A 25,414-nucleotide genomic window follows, 5' to 3' on the forward strand; every position below is an offset into this window, starting at 1 on the left:
TTACTTAACCGTTTTCTTCGTGACAAGTTGAACGAGAAGCAACACTTCAATCGAAATTCCATCTTGTCAGTTAACGGTCTGTCTTCGCTTAACGAGCGTTATACCGCAGGATTGCTGAGCTTGATAAAGTTCAATAAAAACGGAATTAAAAAGAAAGAAAGAAACAAACGAGAAAAAAAGAAAGAGAGAGAGATCTTTAATTTCGTTTGGTTGATCCAACGAGTTGAAGTCGAAGATGACAAAGTGACAAAAAAAGAAGAAGACACAAAAAAATAATTCTTGATGGAATACTTCACTTATATATATATATATATATATATATATATATATATATATATATAAGATCATGGGCCACCACGTTGTCCTGGGATGGATCCATCTCTATTATCTCGTTTCTCATCTCTCTCTCTCTCCCTCCCTCTATCTCTCTGTAAATTCGTCACGAACACACGCAATAGGGCCCCCCGATCGTCGTTTCTTCGTGCCATTGAATAATTCATAAGCCGAGAAGGCAAAGGCCGATAAGCATCGGCTCTTAACGCGATAGACTTTAGCGGGCTGCCAACAGCAGCCATGTTACAATAAAGAGATCAACATGGCCGTCCTACTAGCTCCTTATCCCCACCATTTACTTCCTACTCTCTTTCCTTTTTCTTCTTCCTCTTCCTCTTCCTCTTCCTCTTCTTCATCTTATTTCTTTTTTCTTCTTTTTCTTACTTACTCACTTGGCCAACCATTCTGTTCTGTTCTTTCTTTCTTTCTTTCCTTCTTTTTCGCACTCGTTCGGTCCATTTCGGAACACCGTCACGTCGTTCACTTTCGATTTCGCCCTAAGGGCTCGTTACCCTCTTGATGCCGAAGAACGAAGGGTGGACCCCTTTAGACGGCCTCCTTTTCTTATTCCAGAACCGCTTCCAGGGGTGGACCGCCCCGCCCAGAGACATTTCTCAAACCCTCCTTCGTAGAACGAGTGCGCCAGCGCACTTCTATGTATGTGTATGTCTCGTACATATGTGTATACGTGTGTGTGTGTGTATCGCACTCTCTTTCCGTGTATTTGTATATATACTTGCACCCAGCGTGCCAGAAAGAGAAGCTTAACAGCCACTTTTCTCGCCCTCGATCGAGTACCACAGCTCGCCAAAGGAACTCCATTTTCGCCAACCCCTCTTCTTTCTTTCGTTTTTTTTCTCTCTCTCTCTCTCTCTCTCCTTGTCGCACTCACGTGCTTCTTAGCAGGGAATTTGTCAGTTGACCGCTCTCACAGAACGTAAAAACAAGTCTGAATCGGCAGGGCTCTTTCAAAACAGGGGAACTAGTAACTTTACCCTCATACCATACACAACTATACTCGACTACGACTCTTGACTTGTTTCTTGACACTTGGAAGATGAGATTTCATTGCTAGTGAAGAGTGTTAATTAAGAAGAGAGAAGAAAAAAAATATATAAGAGTTAAAATACTTACTCGCAATTTATTTATATACGTTAATTCGTCATTTATTCGAAACTTTTGTTTCAATATTCATTTTTCCTTTAATTTTTGCTTTTTATTTTCTAATGTTCCAGGTGTGGTTTCAAAATAGACGAGCCAAATGGCGCAGGCAAGAAAAAATGGAAGCTGCCAGACTTGGTCTAAGCGAATATCATCATGCCGCTAACATGAGGTATGATTTTCAACGTTTTCTTCTTTTTTTTTTTTTTTTACTACGGATGATACATTTGTAAACGAGAAATTTTATTGAAAATTATATGCATCTCACGTAATCGAAGATTTATTCGCGACGGCGTCAATTAATTAATCAGAAATTCGGATTTAATAAACGACATAGTTTGAGCGTCGTCTTAAATTAATAAACGGTGAAATAAAGAAAAGTTAACCGAAAGATTTAGCATTTTTACCTAGGTATAAATAAAGTTGTATAATTTAGTTAACCATAAAAGCTGTGATTCTATCTCTCTCACTCACTCTCCCTCTCTCTCTTTCTTTCTCTGAGTGAAATGTATTAATTAAAACGTGGACAATAATAAACGCTGTCATAACAAATTGTCTTTTACGAAGTTTTATCGATCTATCTATCTCTTTCTCTCTCCCTCTCACGAGTTTAACGACTTCTGAGTTAATTAGAAAGACAGAGAAAGAGAGAGAGAGAGAGATAGAGAGAGAGAGAGAAGAAGAAAAAGATAGAGATAAACCAGCAATCTACATTTGATACTACGATTATATATTCCTCGAAGTCACGAAAGTTAGCTGACCGAGTTTTGAAGTTAAGTAAAAAGGAATAATCATAAATATATCCATGGTTTGTGTCTGGTAGAAACGTCGGTGGAACGACTCTTGGATTACCTGGAGATCCTTGGCTCGCACCGCCAGGACTTTTGAGCGCACTACCAGGATTCCTGGCAGCACCGCACACAGGATATCCAAGTTATTTAACCTCCCCGAGACGATTGCCCTCTCCTCCGAACGTTGCTGCTGTGGCTAATGCGGTCCCAGGTACGTCGAACCTATCGAGACACTTGCTATCGAGTCCAAGCAAATTCGTCTCCATCGGATTTCGATTGGAACAATTTTAAACGAAAGATTATACCAATATCTTTCCTCCTCATATATTCAATCTCTAATATAAAAACCAAAGAACGAATAAAGATACATCTTTCGACTGGACTGATTGATCTTTCAACTTCTAAATAACTCGGTACGTTCATTTTACTTTTCTTATTATTCATCGTACGTACAATTAATGCTAAACACGTTTTTCGTATCTCGATATATGTTATTTAGATTATTAATTGTCATTTATTACAACATTTTATTTTTATTCTATGCGGATAATAATGAAATAATATTGATACAATTGATAATATTGAATTTAGAATTTTAATTGTAAATATGAAAATGTTGTACATTTAGTATTAATAATAAAGAAAAAAATATTACTTATTAATCTTTTCAAGGGCCTCTCCGATACGATATGAAACTCTCTTTATAAATTTTCCGACCAGAAAATAAATCCCTGTTTAAATAAGATAAATATATTATTCGAAATAAAATAAAATAATAAATAGTCGGTCTCTCTCTCTTGAAGAGATTAATTTCGAAGTTAATACAAATTCTATAATCAAAAGAAAGATCAATAAAATTGCCGAGAGATGATAGATAAGTAGATATTTTTGTTGAACAAATAAATATGAATTGAAGAAGACGAAAAAAATGTTGAATTGTCTGCAGGAACATTGGGAGGTGGAATGGCGAGCATAGGAGGTGGTAGTCACGTCCAACCACCACCTCCGAGTCCTCCGGGTCACGATCCCCGTACGAGCAGCATCCAAGCATTAAGAATGCGAGCCAAGGAACACGTCGAAAGCATCACCAAGGGACTTCAAATGGTCTGAAGTTTAACGTTAGATTCGAGAAGATAATCGAATTTACCAGCCGACAAAGTTGATGCCGAATTCATCATCTTTGCTGTTGTCGTCAGGAACAGGAACGAAGACTACGAGTATATTTCTTCATTGGAATTTATCACTTATCGTCCAGCTTTCCATCATCTTGTTCTTGGGTTTTATTAATAAGAAACATTAATGAATGAACTTGCGTTTGGATGTTCGTGAAAAAACGGTTTTTACCGAAAACGACAAAAGGAATCCACGAATCCGTTCGACCCGGTTTTAGAAAAAACTTTTATAATCGAGGTGTAAGACAACAAAAAAAAAAAAGAAAAAAGAAAAGGAACGGAAAAAAAAAGAAATTATGAAAGAAGGAAGTTAGTACCTGCTTTCGTTGTTCGTCCAAAAACAAAAAAAAAGAAAAGAAAACAAACAGAAAAACAAAAAGATCCCAACCGATCGACGAAGTAATCGAAGTAAAGTTTAACAACAACAAAATTAATTAACGCAAATGAATGGATTCAAGTTATTCGATTGCATCATTGAGACATGATTATCGAAAACAATAATGGCATTTTACGTAGGTATTTCAATGAGACAATGAAATATAAAAGCGTGTTTATCGTATTCCACGATGATGTGCAATATCAATGAGAGAGACGACCACGACGAATGTTCATTCGACGAGATAAGCAGCGTTTAATAAAATGAGTGATCTTTTATGAGCATGTGTGTGGGTGAGTGATGAAAACTACGGGGTGACTTGAAACTTTTCAACAAATCGTGCAAGTTTAGCAAGTTAGATCGTGGATTTGAATGAATTGCATACGCGTATGTATTTGTATGTATATTTCTTTCGTGTGAAAGAAAAGGAATGAAAAGAAAAAAATGATAAATAATTGAAGATAATATGTTTATCCTCTCGGTCGATCGATTTATATCGGTGAAGTGTTGTTTGTGACAATCATACGAACGTGTACGATCAATTGTCACGTGTGTATAAGAAAATTAAATTAACACTTAACCCGAATTCTAACTAGAAATTTATGTATGTATTTCTCTATTTTGATTTTTAAGAGGAAGAATCGCGAGTGTATTAGAAATGAGAGAGTGAGCGAGAATGAGAGGGAGTGAGAGAGAGAGAGAGAGAGAGAAAGAGATAAGACGGAGATAAACAAACAAAAAAAATTACGAGAGACTGACATTCTCATCGATCTTTTTTCTTCAATGAATTTTAACAGGAATCGTTTAAAAATTATACGAATGATTTTCGTCATTTAATTACAATTCGATCAATGAAAAAGTCGCTCGTGTAGTGGTTAAAGAAAAAAAAAAAACAAAAAAACAAAGTAAAATCTTCCGATGGTATTTTAGGCTGCCAGCAGTAACACTCACGTACGTCCCGACGTTGTCCTAATCGTCCAAAAAGGGGCGTACCCGCCGTTTAAAGGATTAGAAAAAAGATTAGAAATTAACTCTCTTGTGTAGCGAGTAATAGCTTCGTAAAAAAAGAAATGACGAAGAGGACGATCGGTGGAATAACATTTTGACATAAACAATATTCTGCAGTATTAGTACGTTAAGAAGAAAAAAAGTAATTAATGATTAAAAACCAAAAAAAAAAAGAAGAAATAAATAAAAAGAAAAAAAAGAAGAGGAAGAAGAAGAAAAAGAAGAAGGGGAAGGACAAGGAGAAGGAGGAAGAGGAGGAGGAGGAGGAGGAGGATTGTGCATATTATGCGTAGAGTCATTATAAGAGGAATGTAAATTCGAAAAGCTTTTGAAAGAAAAGGAGATCGGTCGTATGAAAAGTTACAAAAAAATAAAGTAAGAAAAGAAACAATTGTTCGATTCGATTGGATAAATTCGAAAAATCAATTTTTTCGAATTTTAATTTTGTGTTTGAAAATTTCATCGATCGATCTCCGTCAATCTCTACGCGTCCGATGATCATCAAACGTAGATAAACTAAAACCACCCACCTTACATCCACCCTAAATCATTCCAGAAAACGTCTGTTTGTATATATTACCTGCTCTCGTGATAAAATAAAAATTTGATGTACATATTTAATCATATTCAACGTCGTTCGAGGAAGAATATCCCCTTTTAGAGAAAATAAAAGTGCAAGCGTTGATAACGTAGTAAAAAAAAAAAAAGACAAAAAAACAAAACCATAACCCGTCAGGATGTGTAAGATAGATGTGTCCTGTGAATGACTCCACATGAACATATTCCTAATCCCTTTTTAATTTAATTCGCAATAATTTTTTGAAAAAGAAAAAAAACAAGTATTTATAAATTTTCATTAGCTAGATTTATTTTTTTAACGCGATACATAGTAATGACATTTTTCAACACGATGAATGGTATTAAAATTTAACATTTCTATTTTCACGATTTTCGATTAGTATTTAGTAAAATAATTAGTTAATATTTAAAAATAGAATCTCAAAGTTGCCGTCAGGATTGCACGTAAATATTTCACGACATACTACGAATATACTAATTTCAATTCAACGATTTTTATTATCTTAAACGATAGATTTAGAAAAAAATTTCAATAAAAAGTTAGCCGATGTCCATCATCGTTAATCCTAGCACGAATATCGAAGATCGGTAATTCGTGCGTGTTAGCTCGTGATGATTAACACTCGGATAGGAGTAGTCGTCTTTCGTGAGAAAAGAATAATAAAACAAAAAAGAAAAATAAAAACAAAAAAATAGAATAAGAAGAAAAGAAAAGAAAAGGAAAGAAAAGAAAAGAAAAGCATTAGCGTCAGAGCGTGAAAGGATTCGACGTTAACAGCACCAACAACGGCTGCTGGTCGGTGGAACAATGGGTGCTGAATGGTCCCTGAACGATTAGGTATTCCAATCGTCGCGTTTAGGGGTCGCTGTGAAGTACGCCAAGGGGGCGGAGGATAGGAAGGGCTGGCTGGCTGGATGGCTGGATGGCTGGCTGGCTGGCTGGGCTGGCTGGCTGGCTGGCTAAGAGGGCGCCAGAACTCACCCAATAAAATGGTAATTCCTGTTTGCCAAAGTTAACCATGCGAGCGAGCCTGGAGATTCGAGTCCATGCGTACTCCCTAACTCCAAAGACTAATAATACCGAGAGCAAAGTGCTAAGCCGACGGTGATATATAGTTTGACGAGAAAGTAAGAAAGGAAGAAACGAATTTCTCTAGCAAAACCTAACAAAACTTCTTCAGCGCGCGAATTCCTGAGGAATTCGATCAAAAACCCCTTTCAACGAACTTTCCTTTTTCTACTTCACTTTTTTTCCTTACCTTTCTCCACAATACGCCAACTTTGCGATCAATGATTTTCTCCAACTGGAAAGATTTTTCTTTTTTTCTTTTTTTCAATAAGTTAACAATGAGAATAGGAATAGGAATAGGACAAGATAGGATAGTGGGAGAATTTTTTTTTTAGAGATGGAAAAAGATAGAAACGGGAAGAGGAATAAGGCAAGATAGGATAGTGGGTCATCGAAAAAGGTAATACGTAGATATCGAAAGTTTCATTACTACCCTAAACGAGTAATCGTCGCTAACTATGATATATAAAGAAAAAAAAGAAAAAAGCAAAAAAGAAAGCAAAAAAAAAAAAGTAGAAATAATTCGAGTTGGCGCGTTAGCACGTAGTAAACCGTGGAAATACGAGGGAGAGATATCGTTCCAACGTTAATCAAGGTTCCATGAATAAAATCCATCGGAGCGCGATGGTCAACGGCGTTTTACGATCAATTTGACCGAATTAGCCGGTCGTTAACATGCATATCAGCTTAAACGTCGAGTATCGAGATTGAAGGTGACACACGAACAGTTAAGGCTCGAAATTGGCACGGAAATAGTGACTTTATTAAATTTGTTTTGGCCTGGAGGAGTAAGAGGAATAGGAGGAGTAGGAGGAGAAGTAGGAAGAGGAGGAGTAGAGAAGAAGGAAGAGAAGGATCTACCTCTGGACGAAATATCTGTCTAATAACGCTGCTCGCCTAACTTTATTGCCCCGACAAAGTAAAGAACCAACGAAGGACTCGAATAAGCTCGCTCCGAGAAAGCAACGAGATCAATGAAACTCCGGAGCAACCGTGCGGAATCCGCAAACAGTGGTAACAGTAGGAATTCGTCGAACCGCTTGAGAATATACTTTAACTCCTATCTCTCTCTTTCTCTCTCTCTCTCTCTCCGTTTCCCTCTCTCCCCTACTCTCTCTTTCTATCTTACGTCGTCTTACATATACGTTTAACGACGAGAATATTCATTAAACGTTTGCTCGTCATCTAGACTACATCGTACAAAAACCAAATCCCTCTCTTTCTATCAACTTCTTGTATTCCGAACACATTCTCCCTAAGATGACTTACGAACTATCAAACACTCCGAAGGACTCTTATTCCTAATAAAAAAAGAATTAAAATAAAAATGAAACAGAAAGAAAAAACAAATTAAGATAAAAGTAATGAAAAAGAAAATGAAGAATAATATTCGTCCTTGTCCTACTAAGTAAGTAAGTATTTTTCTTCTCAATCGTTTCTCATGTGATTGTCTTGAGAAAAAACATTGAAGCACGAGGAGAGCGATAAAGCCATAGGGAAAAACATAATCATCATCCCCTTACGTTTAACCATCCTTTTTAATAATCTTCTATAGCATACGTATCATATACCGTCGTCAGCGATTTAGAGATCTCGCAAAAGCAGCATGATATTGGTAAATAGATAGATAGATAGATAGATAGATAGATACAGATAAAGAGAGATTGAGTGAGAAGCGGGAGGGCTAGGGGAAGAGGGTGTGAGTCGACCTTCTGTTTAGCATTATTAATTAGAGAGCGGCCAAAGTCGTACTAAGTTGGCGAGTACATAAGCAGAAATAATATTTGCACGGGCGTTCATTAGACGTGGCAGCCGACGGAGATGGCGCCACAAACGCGCGGCCGGATTCTCATTAAAATAACCGTGCGTCTCTCCCGGCACCCTCTTCTTCTCACCCTTTCACTCTCTCTCTTCGTCATCCCTCCTCTTTCTCTTCCTCTCTCTCTCTCTCTTATCTACCAGCACCACCACCACAACCACCGAGCAAAGCTACTCGTTCTTTCAAGAGAAACGCGAACAGAGGAGGTTTTTCTCTGGCTGATAAAGAAGGGAAAAAATAAAATGGCTGACGGCACGGTTAGAGAAAGAAAGAAAGATAGAAAGAAAGAAAGAGATAGAGGGATGAAAAAGGGTAGGGAGACAATTGAGAACAAAGTGAACGTGGATGGTCTCTCTCTCTCTCTCTCTCTCTTTTACTACCCTTTTTTTCTCGTTAGACATAAAGTAAAACGAGGATGTAGTAGCCGGCGGGATGTTAGTTAGATAGATAGAGTGAAAGAGGGAGAAAGAGAGAAAGGGAGAGTGAGCGAAGTAGAAAAAGTATCGGGAAAAAAAAAAGGGGGCCGGTAAGTGGAGAGGCAGGGCACCGAGTTACGAGGTAGTTTATCTACCTCTAGGTAAGTTAAATGAAAGTCGCGGTTACCCCCTAACGCGAAAATACGCTTGGGGAAAATTTCGTTTTTTCAGGCTGATTAATGTAATAGGTATATACCTCAGTGGCGGCTGCGGCGGCTACTCTTCGAGCAAGATAATTGGTCATTTTCTCTCCTTCCTTCTTTCTCTCTCTCACACACACATTCTATATATATCTCTTTTACTCATTTTCTCTAATTCTCTTTTCTCTCTCTCTCTCTCTCTCTCTCTTTCTCTCTCTTTTTGATACCTACGAACGTCGCGTTAACGTAGGTGAACGACGGCCTCGTGTGTTCAGCCCATTCTAGTTCCTCTCTTCCACGAAAAGGTTGCACTGCTGCTGCTACTGCTGTCGCTGCTTCTCTTCCTCGCTTTTCCGCACACCGTTGGAAGACGAACAATGAAAACGTTTAAACGCGTCGGCCCGCAAATTGACGTTGACATCAATGGCACACCGTTGAAACTGAGAACTACCAGTTTTTCTTTCTCTTTCTTTATCTCCCTCTATCTCTCTTTCTCTTTTTTCTCCGTTCCTTTCCCTTCTTCCCTCTTTACGTTTGACTTCCTTTTTTGCTTCTGCAAATCTCGTTAAACGTTTCATTATCAACGTCCGAACAAATTCATATGCATTTATGCGACCGACAAAAAGGGTGCCGTTGTATTTCATTTTTTGTTACAACTTAACGTACAACGAATTATTATTATTTATTATCCATATATCATTGAACATGTTGATGAGAAATTAAATCACGTAAAGTAACGAGGATCTGTGCTGAACGAGCTAAGGGTGGGGAGTAGAAAGGGGGATAGTCGTGGAATGTAAAAGTTAGTAACACGGCAAATCGCAGATAGGAGTATTCATCGAGGATTCGCATCAGAAGGACGTTACTTCGAGCGTAACATCAGACGTGAATTGGCTATCGTTCGATAAATATCATTCGATTCGACTCTCTCTCTCTCTCTCTCTCTTGCTTTATTACATTTTTTATCTTGCACGGAAGGCGGAAGGCAAATAGCAAAGGCTGCGCCTCGAACCACGAGCGGGCTAACAACAAAGTAAAGCGTTGGTGATGGTATAAAAAAGAGAGAGAGAGAGAGAGAGTGAGAGAGAGAGAGAGGAGGGTTGGGATAGGATTGAAAGGGAGCGTCGCGACGGTGCGAAAAGGCCGGCGTCGATCGAGCGTTAATTAAACAATTTCGCGAGCGAGATGCGCATTCGTAATTGGAAAAAATCGGCGAAACGAATATCTGCATCGAAGAGCAACTTTCGAGCGTGACGCGTTAAACGAAGACAGAAAAAGACCGAGAGAGAGAGAGGGGAAAAGAGAGAGAAAGAGGTAACGAGTGGCGAGGAGGGGGGAGAGGAGGGGGAGAGGGTGGGCAACGATGGCGGCGTCGAATCGGCGAGAGGGAGGACGGAGGAGTTCCGAAATGAGTACCCGTGCAAATACGCCAGGATTGTTTTTGCCGCTAATTGCCCGGTTTTTTGCAGGGGCTCGGCCAACAATCGATTTGCATTTCAAAGGTAGTTCGGCATAAAAATAAAATGCACCCTCTCTCGACCTCCCTCCCTCCCCCCGCCCGCCGACGAACACCCCAACCCCCTCTCCTTCACTGCCCGTTAAAAGTTGACCGGCTAGTGTTCATGTGTACGTCCGTCTGTCTGTATCCATCACGTTAGCAACGTATTCGCATACAACCATACAAATATATCTATCTCTATATAGATAACTATATATGAGATAGAGATAGAGAGAGAGAGAGAGAGAAAGAGAGAAAGAGAAAGGTATTATATGAGTATACATGTAACTAATTAAGCGAAATTCGTGAATACTTTTAATATCAACGTGATACGAATTTTGTATAGGCGAGATAGAAACGCGACAAGTTGTTGTAGTTTTTACTGGTCGAATTTGATACAAGAGAGAGAACGTATGTGTACAGGTATGGTTGTAGATAGGAAAAAAGGTGCGAATTTGAGAAACAATTCGATTTGGTTAAAATTGCCTTTATCTTCTATTAATAGGGGATGGTTATCGAAAGAAAATGTCATTGTTAGGTGGTCCAACGCATTTCCACAGTTTCGCGGCGAGTTTGGAAAATAGGTTAATATTCGTGGAGATGGGTAGACGACGATCAGAATGAAGGACGCAAGGGGTAGCTTGGAATAGATGCTGGAAAACGTAAACGGGGTAGGTGGTGGTGATGGTGGTGGTGGTGGTGATGGTAGTAGTAGTGGTAGTGGTAGTGGGAATGCCGGCATCGCATTCGCCGCACGCCGAATATTTCGTTTCCTGGTGCTCCTGTAGGAAGGGTGGACAGTATTTGATTTTACGCAGTACGCATGGACCGGTTTCCACGAACGTTAATTATCACTGACCACCTACGGCCCCATTACATTCCAATCGACCCCTTAATCAACGCATGATTGGTGTACTAATTGATTGCTACTCCGTAATTATAACAGTGCACTGCACCAGATACAGGTATCGCAATCCCGAGACATCAAGAAGCGAGAGAGTTACGGCAGAGTGAACCTTTCTCTTATCAAATCAAAATCTAATATCCCAGTTCTCGATCTACTTTTTTTTATCCCCTTGCTATAATAAAAAGTTACTCGACAAAGAAATAATAATCTATTGATTTATTTAACCGACGAATCTTTCATTCGACATTCATACTTTTTATTTTTATATTTGCATGGTTATGATTTAAAAATTTCTTTTTTTTTTTCCTTTTGCTTTATTGGTATTTATTAAAATTATTGTCAACATAATTTCTATTATTTATAATATTTTAATGATAGTAATTTTTTTTGTTGCACAGTTCAAAAGTCATTTCCATCGCAACATTTTTGGACGCGTAGACGTATCAGCTGCTGCTGTACGATGGTGAGAAACGTAAGTATTGAGTATAGTTTTTCTTCTCGGTCGGTAAAAAATCGATAAAAGATGTACCACCGAAGATATTTATTAACTACTTGTCGATAAAATAGAACTTCTATAATATCGATATAAGCTACTTAGAGAAAATTGGTGGTAATCAATTTCATCGAAGAATGAAATTCTTTTCTACCTTCAAATTTTTGAAACTAGAGTAGATTTTTAAAAATTTGTAAAATTTATCACAGATCATCATATTTTTTCTATTATCATTATACTAAAATGTATCAAATTAATATTTTATTTTTATGTCTTTTTATTCTTCCTTTTGCGGGTCGAGTCACTTCTGTACGAAGACTTTCTCACACCTATTTAATATTATCAAAGAGGTAGTATCTTTTTACCGCCCTTTTAAAGTCAATAGCATACATTTTTTATTTTTATGTTTTGTTTTTTTCGAACGTTACTTGACTTTAACGATCTGGTGAGAACTAATAATCTAACGTTGATTAGGCCGTTGTGATTAAATATTATATTATTATTAAAATTGAAAATTATATTAAGAAATATAAAAATGTTTAATGTTAATAATGAAATTTTAATTTTTATAAAATTAGAGCACACGTAAATTTTCATTAATATATTTGAAAGTTCAAATATAATATATTTTACAAAGACGATTGATACGCAAAATTAATAGCACTTACATGTTATAATGATCGGTACATGCTTATAATGATTTTCATATAGCGTAACGCGTTTGTCCGCGATTCCACTTTCATGAAATCGCAGCAAATATGTATATATGTATATATTTATATATGTATGTATGTATGTATATATGTATATATATATATATATTGTGTATATATATACACGTGAGTACATAATAGCGTCATCCTTTCGGCGTCCACAACATTCCTGATATTTACAATTAGTAACATATTAATTCGGTTGATTTGAAACTGTATGCGCGATTGCGGTTCACGAGGCTGTATAGAATTTCATTAAACCGTTGGTTAGCCACTCGCCGTTCGGTGGAACGTAATCGACGGTCGGATTTATATCAATTATTAGAAAATATATATACATATAGATATATACATATGTATATATATAGAACATCGATGCGCCGAACGATTCTCATTTCATTCGACAAACGTTGTTTTGCCATTGAACGATGGACACCTCTCACCCGCTCTTTGAATATCCTAAACTGCTACAAATACTCTTACACGCAAGAGATTACGTGCAATGTCGATGGAATCATTGATAAAATTATTCGAGAATCGAATTTCGACTTATGATTTCGTTTCTCACAATATGAGCCGATAAACGTCAAAACGAATATCATTTGAACCCTTTGCGGACTACCGCCGCATGAATGCGTTCTGTGTAAACCACCAATTTGGCCGAACAAAAAAGAAAGAAACGTAAGCATGTTGATATAATGTGAAGGCAGAAATTGAACACGTTGAGTGCCACGCAAATTCTTAAGCGGCACACCTAGTGTGAAATTTTGAAAAAATCGATTTTTTTTTCTTGCATATTTTGATAGTTTATATCTTTAAAAATAACATACTAAAATTTCAAATAGTTTTAAAGTTACAGCCTTCTAAAGAAGTACAGAGATTACAAATCAATCATTTTATCTTTAAATGCATTTCTCTCAAAACTACATTTTTCAAATTAGCTGGAGTTATAACTCGAAGACAAATCATCCGATCGCTTTGATTTTTTTTCTGCTTCTTTTGTATCTGTTTCTCTGTACAATGACCCTCCAGTTTTTCGATTGTATGAAAAATGTAATTTTGGCGGGCCAAAAATCATTTAATTTTTGAGCAAAATTCGACATTTTTTTTCAGTCTGCCATTTTGTTAAATTTCAATTTTTTTTCACAACCGAGGATCATTGTATAGGCAATACCTTCTAGTATAATAATATTTTTGATTTTATTTATTTCATCCATGATGAAGGCCGCAATTACTCCAGCAGTTGGGGGACTTTTTTTTTAGTGACTTAGGAGATAGCGAATAAATCGCTGACAATTAACTTTTTTCATTTGAAAATTTCAGTGTATATTCGTTAATTATGTTTAAATATATCCTCCAAATTTTAAAACATTTCATGCAGTAATTTTCTTTAAAAACATTCCCAAAAATTACTCTTTTTTTTTACTTTTTTTCACCCTAGGTGTGCCACGCGCGTGGCCTGACTGGGATTTCCTTAAGAATTTGCGTGGTGCTTAACGTGTTAAGCTGGCAATTTTAAATGACTATCGCGACAACGGTTCGGCCCCGCGGAACGCTCACAATTAACTTTGAACCGTCCCGCCCGCGAATGATTAAACGAAAGACTTTCATAACAAAACAAAATTATTTCCATCATATACCAACAAAATTTCTTATTCTAATTCGTTAAAAATGAATAAAATCCTTAAGTAAGGCGATATATGTTGCAAACTATTCCTAAACAACTAGTGTTATACATCAAACAATATTTTCATATACATGAAACAAACTAAATGATTAACTTTCTTCAAATTAGATGTACATACTCAAGATGATCATCTATCTATATTTATATATACATAAAAATATCTTAATAAAACAATAAATCTAAATAAAATAATCAACAATATGCAATCACAAGGGCATAAACTATTCCTAAACGACTTGTGCAATGTATCAAACAATGAAACAAGCTAAACGATTAACTTTCTCCAAATTCGATGTGCATATTCAAGATGACTATCTAAGCCACACCTCTCTCTCTCTCTCTCTCACTCTTTATCTCTAATTTTCTAACCACTCAGAATGCAAGACCATAGTCTGGTGATCAGCGAAGTTTTAAATAGAGATTCGTAGAGATCCAAGAGAGATCTAAAGTCCAAAGAGAGAGAGAGAGAGATAGGTATAATTCGATAGAGTCTAGTCGTTGTTCTATCCGTTCTCCATGAAGGAGACAAGCGTGTCCTTACTCGCGATAAACACATCCAAAAAGAGAAAGAGAGAGAGAGAGAGATGAGATACGCATTCATCTATAGATGCACATATACGATATACATAGATGAAGGATATACGTGTGAAGAGAGTACAAAGGCACGCGACGGCCTGCCAGCTGGGCATAGATGCGACGTTGTGCATCGGGAAGCAATGCATATTCAAAATCCAGCCGCGGGCAGCATGCCAGGGCAACGGAGTCTCTTGTTTTGCGCCCGGCTAGAGCACAAGTCCGCAAATTTGGTTACTTCATTTTGAGCTCTGACCACCACCCACCTTCCACTATCCTCCTCATCCTTCTCTCTCTCTCTCTCTCACTCCCTCTCTCTCTTTTGTGTATAGATATACATACATATACATATATATGCATATACACATATGTATTTATATACATACACATGAATTCTCTTTCGCTCTCTTTACTCGACGTCGCACACTCCACGTTTTACCCCTCGGCGTATGTCCGGGGTTATGAATTTTAATAGCTTTACGTTGTGCTACGCGGGGGTGGAAGGTGGTCGCCGGGGTACGAGGAGAAGAGAAGAGAAGAGAAGAGAAGAGAAGAGAAGAGAAAAAGAGAGAGAGAGGAAGAGGCAAAAATGGCGGCCAGTTTTTCGCCCGTCAAATTGTCGATAGATTAGATTAAAGAAAAAAATCAAGAGAGAGAGAGAGAGAAAGAGAGGAAGTAGTGGTGGTGGTGCCGGTGATAGTGGTGGTGGTGATGGTCGTGGTGTTGCTGATGCTGATAGTTGATGGTGGTAGTAGTGGTCAGGGTGGAAAAGCGTGTGACGAAAACGACGTTTCGACGAGCCCCGACGACGGTGCATTTTTTTCCCGATCGTTCGTTCGTTCGTTCGTTCGTGTTTGTTTGCGCAAGCGTCATAAAAAAAAAAGGAGTAAATAATTTTTTGTAGAAAACATTTTTCTATACATTATTTCAAAAGAACGGATAAAAAATTATATGATTTAGTAAGAGAAAATATCTTAGCTCGGAGACATCAATGCGATCGGTTCGACTTAAGAAATAGTTTTTTCAATCAACGAACGTAAACAAACTTTACTTATTATGATTACACGAATTTAATAAAAGACATTTCATTTGTTTTTAACCTTTGAATAAATCAGTCAGTCAGTCGATCGTCTAACGTCGAACGCGACACATCTCGTTTCGTATTTATTCTCAATATATACAATATTATTATAAGATTCTCCTTCGTAGTTTTCTTTTATAATTTTCGCATGAAATATCTTAGAAGTATTTATTTTATCTTTCGTATTTGGTGATTATTAATTTATTAAATATTTTTAATATTCTCTGTAATACATTCGCTATTATTTACACGTGACAAGAAAAAAACGTATAATTGTAAATTAAATATAATATGTTGTTTTTTTTACACAGATACGTGCATACACCTGTATTCGAAATTACCTCAATTTTCATCAAACACATCTCGTAAGTAGATATCATTTTATTCATTATTTTCCATTATTGTCTAATTCACTTCTTACTATTTATATATCAATGAAAATCTAAAAAATACAATTGTAGATTAAAAATTCTTTATTTATTTCCAACAAGTACATCATCGAGAACAGGTATGTATAATATATTAAAAATAATTCTAATTTCTCTTTCTCAAAAAAAGAAAAAAACAATAATTTAAACAATGTTCACCTAGAACTCTGTTTGAAATTCTTAAGATTAATCCTCGTTTATTCGATAGCCGTTAACACTTGTTATCGTGTTGTACGTACTCGTGGCCAATTTAAATCGTTACCCTGAGTTTCGAAATCGTTCGGTACCACCCTGGGGAACGTTTTGACAATAGTACCGGCTGCCTCATCAAGTGAAATCATCGTCACCAAAACTCGCAGATGGCTAAACGTTTCGAAGCTGAGTTACCCCACCCCCTCACTCCCTTTTCCCCCTTCTCTGTCACTCTTTCACTCTCTCACTCTGTCACACTTTACCATCGTCCATGCGAGCAACTCTATCTCTCTCTCTCTCTCTCTCTCATACATGCACGCACACTCTATACACTCTCGTCCCCCCTACTCTTCTATCCCCCCAATTCATCCGCATAATCTGCTTTCGTTTTCACCCTGAATGTCGTTAGCGCGTTATGAAACTCATTAATCTCGCAAATACTGCCCAACAATTTCGTGCCGCGTTACGCACCATTGAATTGCGCCCCGGACTACGAAATTCACGATTGCTGAAATTCACGGCGCCGGCGTTCCTTCGATTTTTTTTTTATTCCTCCTACCTCTACCCTCTGCTCCCTCCCCCACCCCTCTTACTCTCTCTCACTCTCTCTCTTCCAACCAACGAGTTCTCGAGCCTCTGTCCGAATTGTAACAAAAAAAAATTTTTCGCTGAAAAAAAGAGAGGTGCGTCCGAGCGAGAATGTAGAGAGAGAGAGAGAGAGTATGAGGAGAAGGGAGAAGGGGGAAGGGGAGGAGAGAAAGAGAGAGAGAGAAATGCAACGAAAAGATAGATAAAAAATATAATACGCGTAGAATAGAACAACGATATTTTTTGTCAGTCGTGTTTCAAAATTGTTTCCACCTTTCGATTTTTTTTATAATAATAATAATAAAAATAATTATTATATTTTTCGAAAGAACGTTATTTAATTTGCATTTCAATTAATAATTAATATTTACATAAACCATCGAATGAGAGGACCATAATTTTGCGTGATATTGTTTGCAATGGTTAAAAAAAAAAAAAGAAAGAAACGTAATAGATTAAAAATAGAAAAAGAAGTTTGAAGATAATCAAAGTACGCGATCGTAGTCATTTTATTCGCATTCTGGAGGTTAGATTTGAGCGTAGGAATTGCCGGTGTAGGTTGCTCACGTTAAGCTCGTCAATCAGGTACCGGTAATGAACTCTCGAGAAAAGAATAAAAGTGGTAGTAGTAGTAGTAGCAGCAGCAGCAGCAACGCTTCTTCAGGATTTTTTTTTTCTCCCGAGTACCTAGAAGAGATGGATTCCATCGACGAAGGAAGAAGAGAGGCAACCTCTTCCTCTTCTTGACACCTTGAATAGTGTTAGTTCTAACGCCTGCGGATCTCTCAGTAGCCCGGCCACTAAGACCTCTGTGGAGAAGAGGAAAGTAAGAGAGAGAGAGAGAGAGAGAGAACCTTTACCATGATGGCTAGGATCCCCGAGTTTCGCAAATTCGGTTCATTTGCCGCATTGTACGCGGCTTAACAGCGAAACGAGACCCTCTTCGTCTGGTCTCTCCATCATCGCGAACGAATCCAAGACTAGGAACCAGAGAAAGATAGAAAGAGAGAAAGAGGAAGAGAGAAGAAGAGATAAAGTGGAAGATAGAAAGAGAGAAAGAAAGATAGACACCGCTGATCGTCGCGAAAGAAGCTTGAAGTTTACCGACGAAAGAAAAGGGAATCCTAAGGGCGAGCTGCCCATATATACCTACACTTCTCTCTTCTCTCTCTCTTCTTTCTTTCTTTCTTTCTTTTTTATTTTTATTTTCTTTTTTTTCCATGCTCCTTTTTCATCGTATCGTTCGAGTACAGCATCTTCTTAAACGCTGAGAAAGGTTTTTATCGCATATAAATGATAGATTTTGATAATTCAATTAAAATTTTCTTTTCCTTTCGCGTGTTACTATATTTTATTTATCGTTTCGTTCGATTTTTGTAACAAAAAATTTTCAATATTATTTTATTTGTTATTTAAGCAAGTAACGTTTATTGCTAGTAGGATTTGTTTTTTGTTGTGAGGGGGCGGAGGAAATTCAATACAAAAATCTAATACAAGTAAATTATATTTAATTAATCTAAATTTGTTTCCGAGTATCCGTTAAATGTTGATTAATAATTAGAAAACGAGTCCACCTTTTAGATTATGTAATGATCCGTTTTATCCTCGATCATCCTAATAAAAAATATTAAATATCTTATTTTTCTTAATTAGAATTATCAAGGAAGGCATATCGAAAATCGACTGTACGTCATTCGTTTTAAAAATCGACCAATTTCAAAGAAAAGAGGACAGAGTTTGCACCTATTACAACGGTACAGGAATGGAACAGAGTGGTGCAGGAGTAAGGGAACAGTGTTAGGAAGGGATAGGGTAGAGGGGGAGAAAACAGGGGTAAGGGGTGGTGGAATTACTTTCTAAAAGATCCTCTAATGCCGAAAAATGGAAAAGCAACGGCCTCTGCGAGAGCAGAGTTATTAGTTTTGCCAGTCGGTAGTCGAAGTTTTTAAGCCGGAAATCAATGTGCCCGGCTTGCATATATGGATTTCCGAGTTTCCTCTTTCCTCTATGACGATTTTAAAACGATAGAGAGATAGAGCGAGAGAAAAGGACTTTTGTTTTCAAAGTAACGCGTTTGGTACACCGAGAAAATGGTATTTTTTATTTTTCTATCAATTCTTTTTTTCTTTTTTATTCTCTTCAAATTTTTGTTCACTTATCAACCCTTATTCCAAAACGAGTTATCCACCCATCCATCCATCTTTTACGTGTTTTTTTTTTTGTATCTTTCTCTTCCCTTCTCTTCTCTTCTTTTCTTTTCTTTTCCATTCTCTTTCCCTTATCTTTTCTCTTTTGTTTCTGTTTTTTCTCTTTTATTTTATCTCTTTCTTTTTTTTTTATATCTTCATCCATCCGTTATTTATGAACTTATGAAAAGCCTTCGCTATTCTACTTCTACGTTCTCTTTCTACTTCTTCTTTTGAGTAGGGATGAAAAAACTCGAGGAAAAATTTAATCTACGGAATCGTATCTCTCGGGGATTTACACGATATCGCATCGGATCGCGAATTACTTTGCGTAATCTTCTCGAGTATTTATAAAATATTCGTTGGCCTGGGCGATTCAGGGTCGGAAGTCTAATGAAAGAAAATTTTCAAGTATACTCTCGCTTCGTTCCTCAACCCCCGTCTCTTATCTTCCATCTTTATATATAATGCACACATGTAAATATATATTTATAAACTGTATGCAATGCCACAGCCAAAAGTTTAAACGATTCCCTACGTGAATTACGAGAAACGGAATATATATTTGTAAGAAGAAAAATATTAACGCCTTTGAAGTAGTAAACGGGATAGACAAAAACTTACGAGTTCTGTATGTCTTACGCTTTGTAGTAGTTTTTCTTTTTTTTTTTTTTCATTTTTTGTTTATCAACGAAAATATTTTTCTTCGTAATCATCCTTTCATAAAAAGCAAAAATCTCCCTTTATTTTTAACGACAACTGGACATAGAATCTTAATATCCTGGCAATTAATATTCCAAGTATTTCTCTAATCGAATATTTTTAAAAGATTAAAATAATTTTTCAAAGATTTTATTTTTAGGGAAATCGATAAATTTATCAAAAAATTAACCGAACAGTATCTTCGTATTTTCTCGATAGACGATTTTAAAATCTTAACATAACTTTGATAATATTAATCGAATCTGACATCCAACATTCAAATCATACATTTGAAATCTCGACCTTGGTCTGGTCGATTAAAAAAAGTCGATTAAAATCTTGGACAAAAATTATGCAACATCGGCACATTAACGAACATAATATCGGTAAAGAACTAAACTTCGAGTTCGAGAACAAAAAACAGTTTGAAATTATTTGAAGAAGTTTGGATACAAAATATCAGAAAAAAAGAAAAACAAATAAAATTTAGTTTCACTTTTGCATTGAAATACGAACGAAACTTTTTTGCTCAACCCGATCTATACATTTAAATGTATATATAGGTATATAAATATAAATCTTTCTTTCTCTCTTTATTTCTTTCTTTCTTTCTCGGCTTTTCAATTAAGCGGCGCGCCGTGTTTAATTTTCACGAAAGATCCTCTCCAATAGAAAAAGAGTGAGAGAGAGAGAGAGAGAGAATGAATTTGAACAAGATGCATCTTTGTGAGTTATCGATCATGAAAAACGAGTGGACTAAGCTCCTCTCTCTCTCTTTCCTTTATTCTTTTCATCGAAACTCTTCCTCTTTTCCTCTTACTCTTTCTTTCTTTCTTTTTCTATTCGTAAGCTTAATACGTAACTTAGTAATTTAATCAAGTCTTCGATGCCGGAGGCTTGACCAAACAACGTGTGCGACCCGGTAACGGTGACAGATATATTAGCTACGACTCAATAGAACCGTCTGCATTACATTATTCGACTGGTAGATCTCTAGGACAAACACGACATCAACTTTTCCCATGATGTCTCTTCTCCGCTCCCTATCCTTCTAGGATGGACAGGGGTTCTCAGACTGAAACATTCTCCACGGTTACTGTCAACAAATTCATTCATCAATTTTTCTTTTCTTGTTTTCTCTGAAAACATATATCTAACATTATTTTCTTTTTTCTTTTCAATTATCTCTCGATGAAAAATCATTTTCTCGATTATACGAACGAAATGATGCCGCCGCACGATTGGTCTTCATTTTGAACTATACGTTTTTAAGAAATCATATGCGAATCGTTTTAAGAGAAGATTCGAACGATGGTGTGATTTTTGTATAAAATAGAAACCATAATTTGCATGTGTGTGTGAGAAAATTTATTTCTATATTTATGTATATATATATTTTTTTTTTGCTATAAATAAATATAAATATAAATAATTATAGGTGTACACATAGGTAAGTTTAAAACACGAAGAAAATGGGAAGCGCTGAACTGGTATAAACAAGGGTCGCATGCAATATTAGGGGCATTAAGTCGCCATAAAGAGCGCATTAGGGGTGCGCTCGTGCCCTCGAGGGGTAGTTTAGCGTTTAATTGTCCCACCCCGTGTATCAAAGGTTTCGATTTCTGCTCGACTACGCGCGTTATAAATCTACGTACGTTCTTCCTTTCGCACGTTGTTCGTGCCCGTCGTTATTACATTATGCGTGACCTAGGCAATACGTGTTACATACAAAGTATACTTGTATGTATGTATCTCTCTCGCTCTCTCTCTCTCGACGTAATGTTAAAGGGCATACTTATACTTCATCATTCTACAGATGAGTTTCTAATTTCTCTTTCTGATGGTATTCATACGTATTAAGAGAATCCTAATATTATCCTTTAGTAATTTACAATTGGAGATTAAAATATTGTGAAATTAATAAGAAAATGTTAATTTTTATTTGTTGGATATAATTGGATTTTCTTTGTAATATAATTGTTTTATTTTTTCATTTTTGTTTTGTAAATATATTGTAATATAAATTATTTAATTTAAATCATTCATTGTGCCAATATAAAATCGTATTTTGTTAATCCAATATATATGATTTGTTTGTTTTTATTTATTTATTATTAAAATTCTAAATTTCATTTTTTAAATACCAATCATTTATATAAAAAATTGAAAAAATTTTTATCCCATAAAAACTCTTTCTCGCGAGTCAAACTACCCAAAAAAAAAAAAGAATTTACAAATAAAACATCAAACGTAATTCGACATACTTCAATTTGATTATATTAAAGAACTATAAAAAAAAAATCAATTGAAACTATTGATACAAGTTTGATTAGTTTCAAGAAATACAATAATGTAGAGAGGGAGAAAGATGAAGAGTAGTCAAGAAGGTTCCTTGAAACGATTGAAATGATCGTCGTCGTTAGGAGCCTCCGGTCTTGAGCAAAGGAACGAAACCATGATCCATCGGATAACACACAGTTTGAGTTGTTCACAGCAACGTCGGTGGTTTTGCGGCGTTGACGAAGCGAACGGCACAAGGCAACCCACAGAAACGGCTGCTAACGCGTTCGTGTATCTATGAGAGACAGACAGAGGGAAACAGACAGAGAGAAAGAGAGAGAGAGTGAGTGAACAGGAGGAGTACAGAAATTCAACGATGGACCAGACCTTGTGTACGAAACTATGAACAAGGCTAAGAGAGTAGTATTCGGGAGAATAAGAAAGAGATAGATAGACAGTTAGGTAGATAGATAGATAGATAGATAGATAGATAGATAGATAGATAGATAGATGGATAGATGAAGGTGGTAGGAGTTAGTGGGAGGGTGAGGGTTGCTGAAGATAAGAGTAGGGGGACATATAACGTCGCTCTCGTGTCCGTGTGCACATCATAAGACGGCCTGGTAGAACCCCCGAATCGTATAAGAGGAACAGGCGAATACCCAAGTTGCTATTGAACCGATTTCGAGCAAATATCACTCGAAGCAGGTCGGGCAGATTCGCGATGCTCTAGCGAAGAGAGAGAGAGAGAAAGAGAGAGAGAGAGAGAAGGGGGTGAGGAGCAAAGAGGGGTTCCGCCGTCGTGGTGGGTGCACGGAGGAGGGAAAGAAGCCGACGGGGGGAGGTAGGGAGCCAAGAGCAGAGAGCTCGCAAGCCCTTCGGCAAATTTCATAACCGAACTTGTCGTATTTGCCGAGATTATTTCAATATATTCGGCTCAAGTCGGCAATCTGTTTGCGAGCTAGTGTATGCGTGAATGGAACTTGCCGCGGTCGCAACGTCACGGCCGTTTTACGCGCTTCTACTGCGGTATATATTTACGTACATATATTTCGGTGTATGTGTGTCTATGTGTCTTATGTTAGATGTATTGAACACATAGGAGTGAAACATAGAGAGAGAGAGAGAGAGAGAGAGATAAAAAGAGAAAGAATGTACACGCACACTCACGATCTTGTCCATGATGTCCTTTTTATTATCCAACTTCGTCCCCCTCCTCCAATTCCTTCTCCTCCTCCCCCTATTCCTCTTCCTCATCCTCATTCCCGTATCTCTTCTATATATAGATTCTACTAATACTACTACTACCACCACTACCACCACTACCGTACTCATCCTTTTCCTTCTTTTACCGGGGCAACGAATGCGAAAAGTGACAGGGACACGATTTGCCGCTAAAAACTGCAACCGTGAAAAGTGCCGAAGTATATTGGAAATGTCTGGATGGTCACGCTGTGATCGTTCGTTCTCGCTTCGTAAAGTTAAAAGGATTCGACGAGGATATGTGCTTCGTGTTTGCGGCCTGAGTACGATCTCTTCCTCTACTCTTTTACTTTTCTTTTTTTTTCTCTTCTTTTCCTTCCTCTTCCTCCTCCTATCTTTCCCCACCTCTTTCTCTCCTTTTCGTGCGTAGATAACAAACTAATTTCATCCTTCGATTTATTTTTCTACCATCCTGATTTTTAAGTTCTATTCGAAATTCTAACTGCAACCCTACGTTTTTTTTTCGAAGAATATTTGAAAAATTGTTTAATTAAAACGATGAATTAGGTTTGTATCGAGTACTTACGCGAGAGAAAAAAAAACAAATCTTTTTATTCTAGAAAAGAGCGGAAGAAAAGGAAACGACTAAGGTAAAAGAAAAAAAGAATAAAAAAGGAAAAGGAAGAAAAGATTTGTGAGGCGAAAAAATAACGTTCGCATAAAGTGCAAGAGAATTTATCGGAAATCTCTCGGACGTGTATGACGAACGATTCGACGTGTATAGAGTAGTATAGTATACTAGGTGTATACTAGGATCGATGCATGCTTCAGGGATAAAAGAATTCGAGGTGAAAAACGTTTGTGTATCGGCGCTTCTATACCATCGGCATCGTGGTTTTATCATTTAATCGTTCGTACCATTTTGTTTTCTAAGCGGTTACCTATATATCTTTTCTCTTTTTGAAAATTCTCAAATACATCAAACGTCCGCACACGCACACACATATGTATATATAAAAAGAACAAAAGTTAAAATAACGAGCATAGAAAACGTGGATCGAACGAGACGGCGGTCTTCGTATTTGAAAAGGGCGTCCCTTTTATTATTGACCTTTTTTTTTTTTTCTTTCCTTGAGCCAATCATCGCGTATACGAGAAATAAATTCGTCGTAGTTAATCGTGAAAATTGGCAGAAAGAGATTGAGTGAGTAATTTGCTTGAGAGAGCGACCAACCGTTTCATAAAGTCGCACTAATTAAATAAAAGAAGAGAAAATCGAGGAGAGAAAGAAAGTGGTGGGCCGTCATAACGTGACACGTGCCGGCACGTGACTTCAACTTCAACTTGGGATCTGGTACTATTATAACGTACGTTCATGGTTTAACATAATGCACTTATTAATTCGCGGAAAGCATCGTATTAGTTTCTGGTCGTTTCTGAACGGATTCGTGGAATCCTGTCGATAGATCGATCTCATCAAAAAAGAGACAGAGAGAGAGAGACAATAATATCTCGTTAATACCGAGTAAGGAGATGCTCGTTAAAAATAAGATTTTAACGAAGATTTTTCTCAAAACCTGTTTTGATGTTTAATATTGCGAGACTCGTAATATTAACAAATTTTAATTAATCACAAAATTCGTGCCACTTTTATATACAATTAATCACAAATTGAAATCACATTGATATTTGCTGGCAATGGAAATCTTTCTAAATTTGTATACACAAAATTTGAATTTAGGATTATTAAACTTTCAAATTGATATCAATTTAATTATATTTTATCGTTCTTCTTTTTAATCCTACAGTGTATGTTGCAGAGTAATTCTTGCTAATTTTTTTTTTCTATTGTAACAGACATAATATAATATTGTACGAATGATTAAAAAAACAATTGGTCCCACTCGAGTATTCGTACTTAGGCAAGATACAATCAAAATCAAATGATTATTTTTGTAA

At 36.8% G+C, this 25,414-nt stretch overlaps 1 protein-coding gene and 1 long non-coding RNA gene across 2 annotated transcripts in view; one reads left to right on the top strand and one right to left on the bottom strand.

The window, feature by feature from the left end:
- The window catches only part of LOC122521843 (retinal homeobox protein Rx1-like), a 42,580-nt gene extending 38,047 nt beyond the window's left edge, over window positions 1-4,533 (top strand). Inside the window, exons 3-5 of the mRNA XM_043642547.1 lie at window positions 1,569-1,666; window positions 2,318-2,496; window positions 3,232-4,533. Coding sequence (XP_043498482.1) covers window positions 1,569-1,666; window positions 2,318-2,496; window positions 3,232-3,395 — 441 coding nt within the window. The 3' untranslated portion in view covers window positions 3,396-4,533. The remainder of the gene's footprint in view (window positions 1-1,568; window positions 1,667-2,317; window positions 2,497-3,231) is intronic.
- The window catches only part of LOC122521845, a 37,640-nt gene that overhangs the window by 3,630 nt on the left and 8,596 nt on the right, over window positions 1-25,414 (bottom strand). The window lies entirely within an intron of this gene.

The sequence above is a fragment of the Polistes fuscatus genome, unplaced genomic scaffold (genome assembly GCF_010416935.1).
Source record: "Polistes fuscatus isolate 324 unplaced genomic scaffold, CU_Pfus_HIC Scaffold5, whole genome shotgun sequence".
NCBI classification, from domain to species: Eukaryota; Metazoa; Arthropoda; class Insecta; order Hymenoptera; family Vespidae; genus Polistes; species Polistes fuscatus.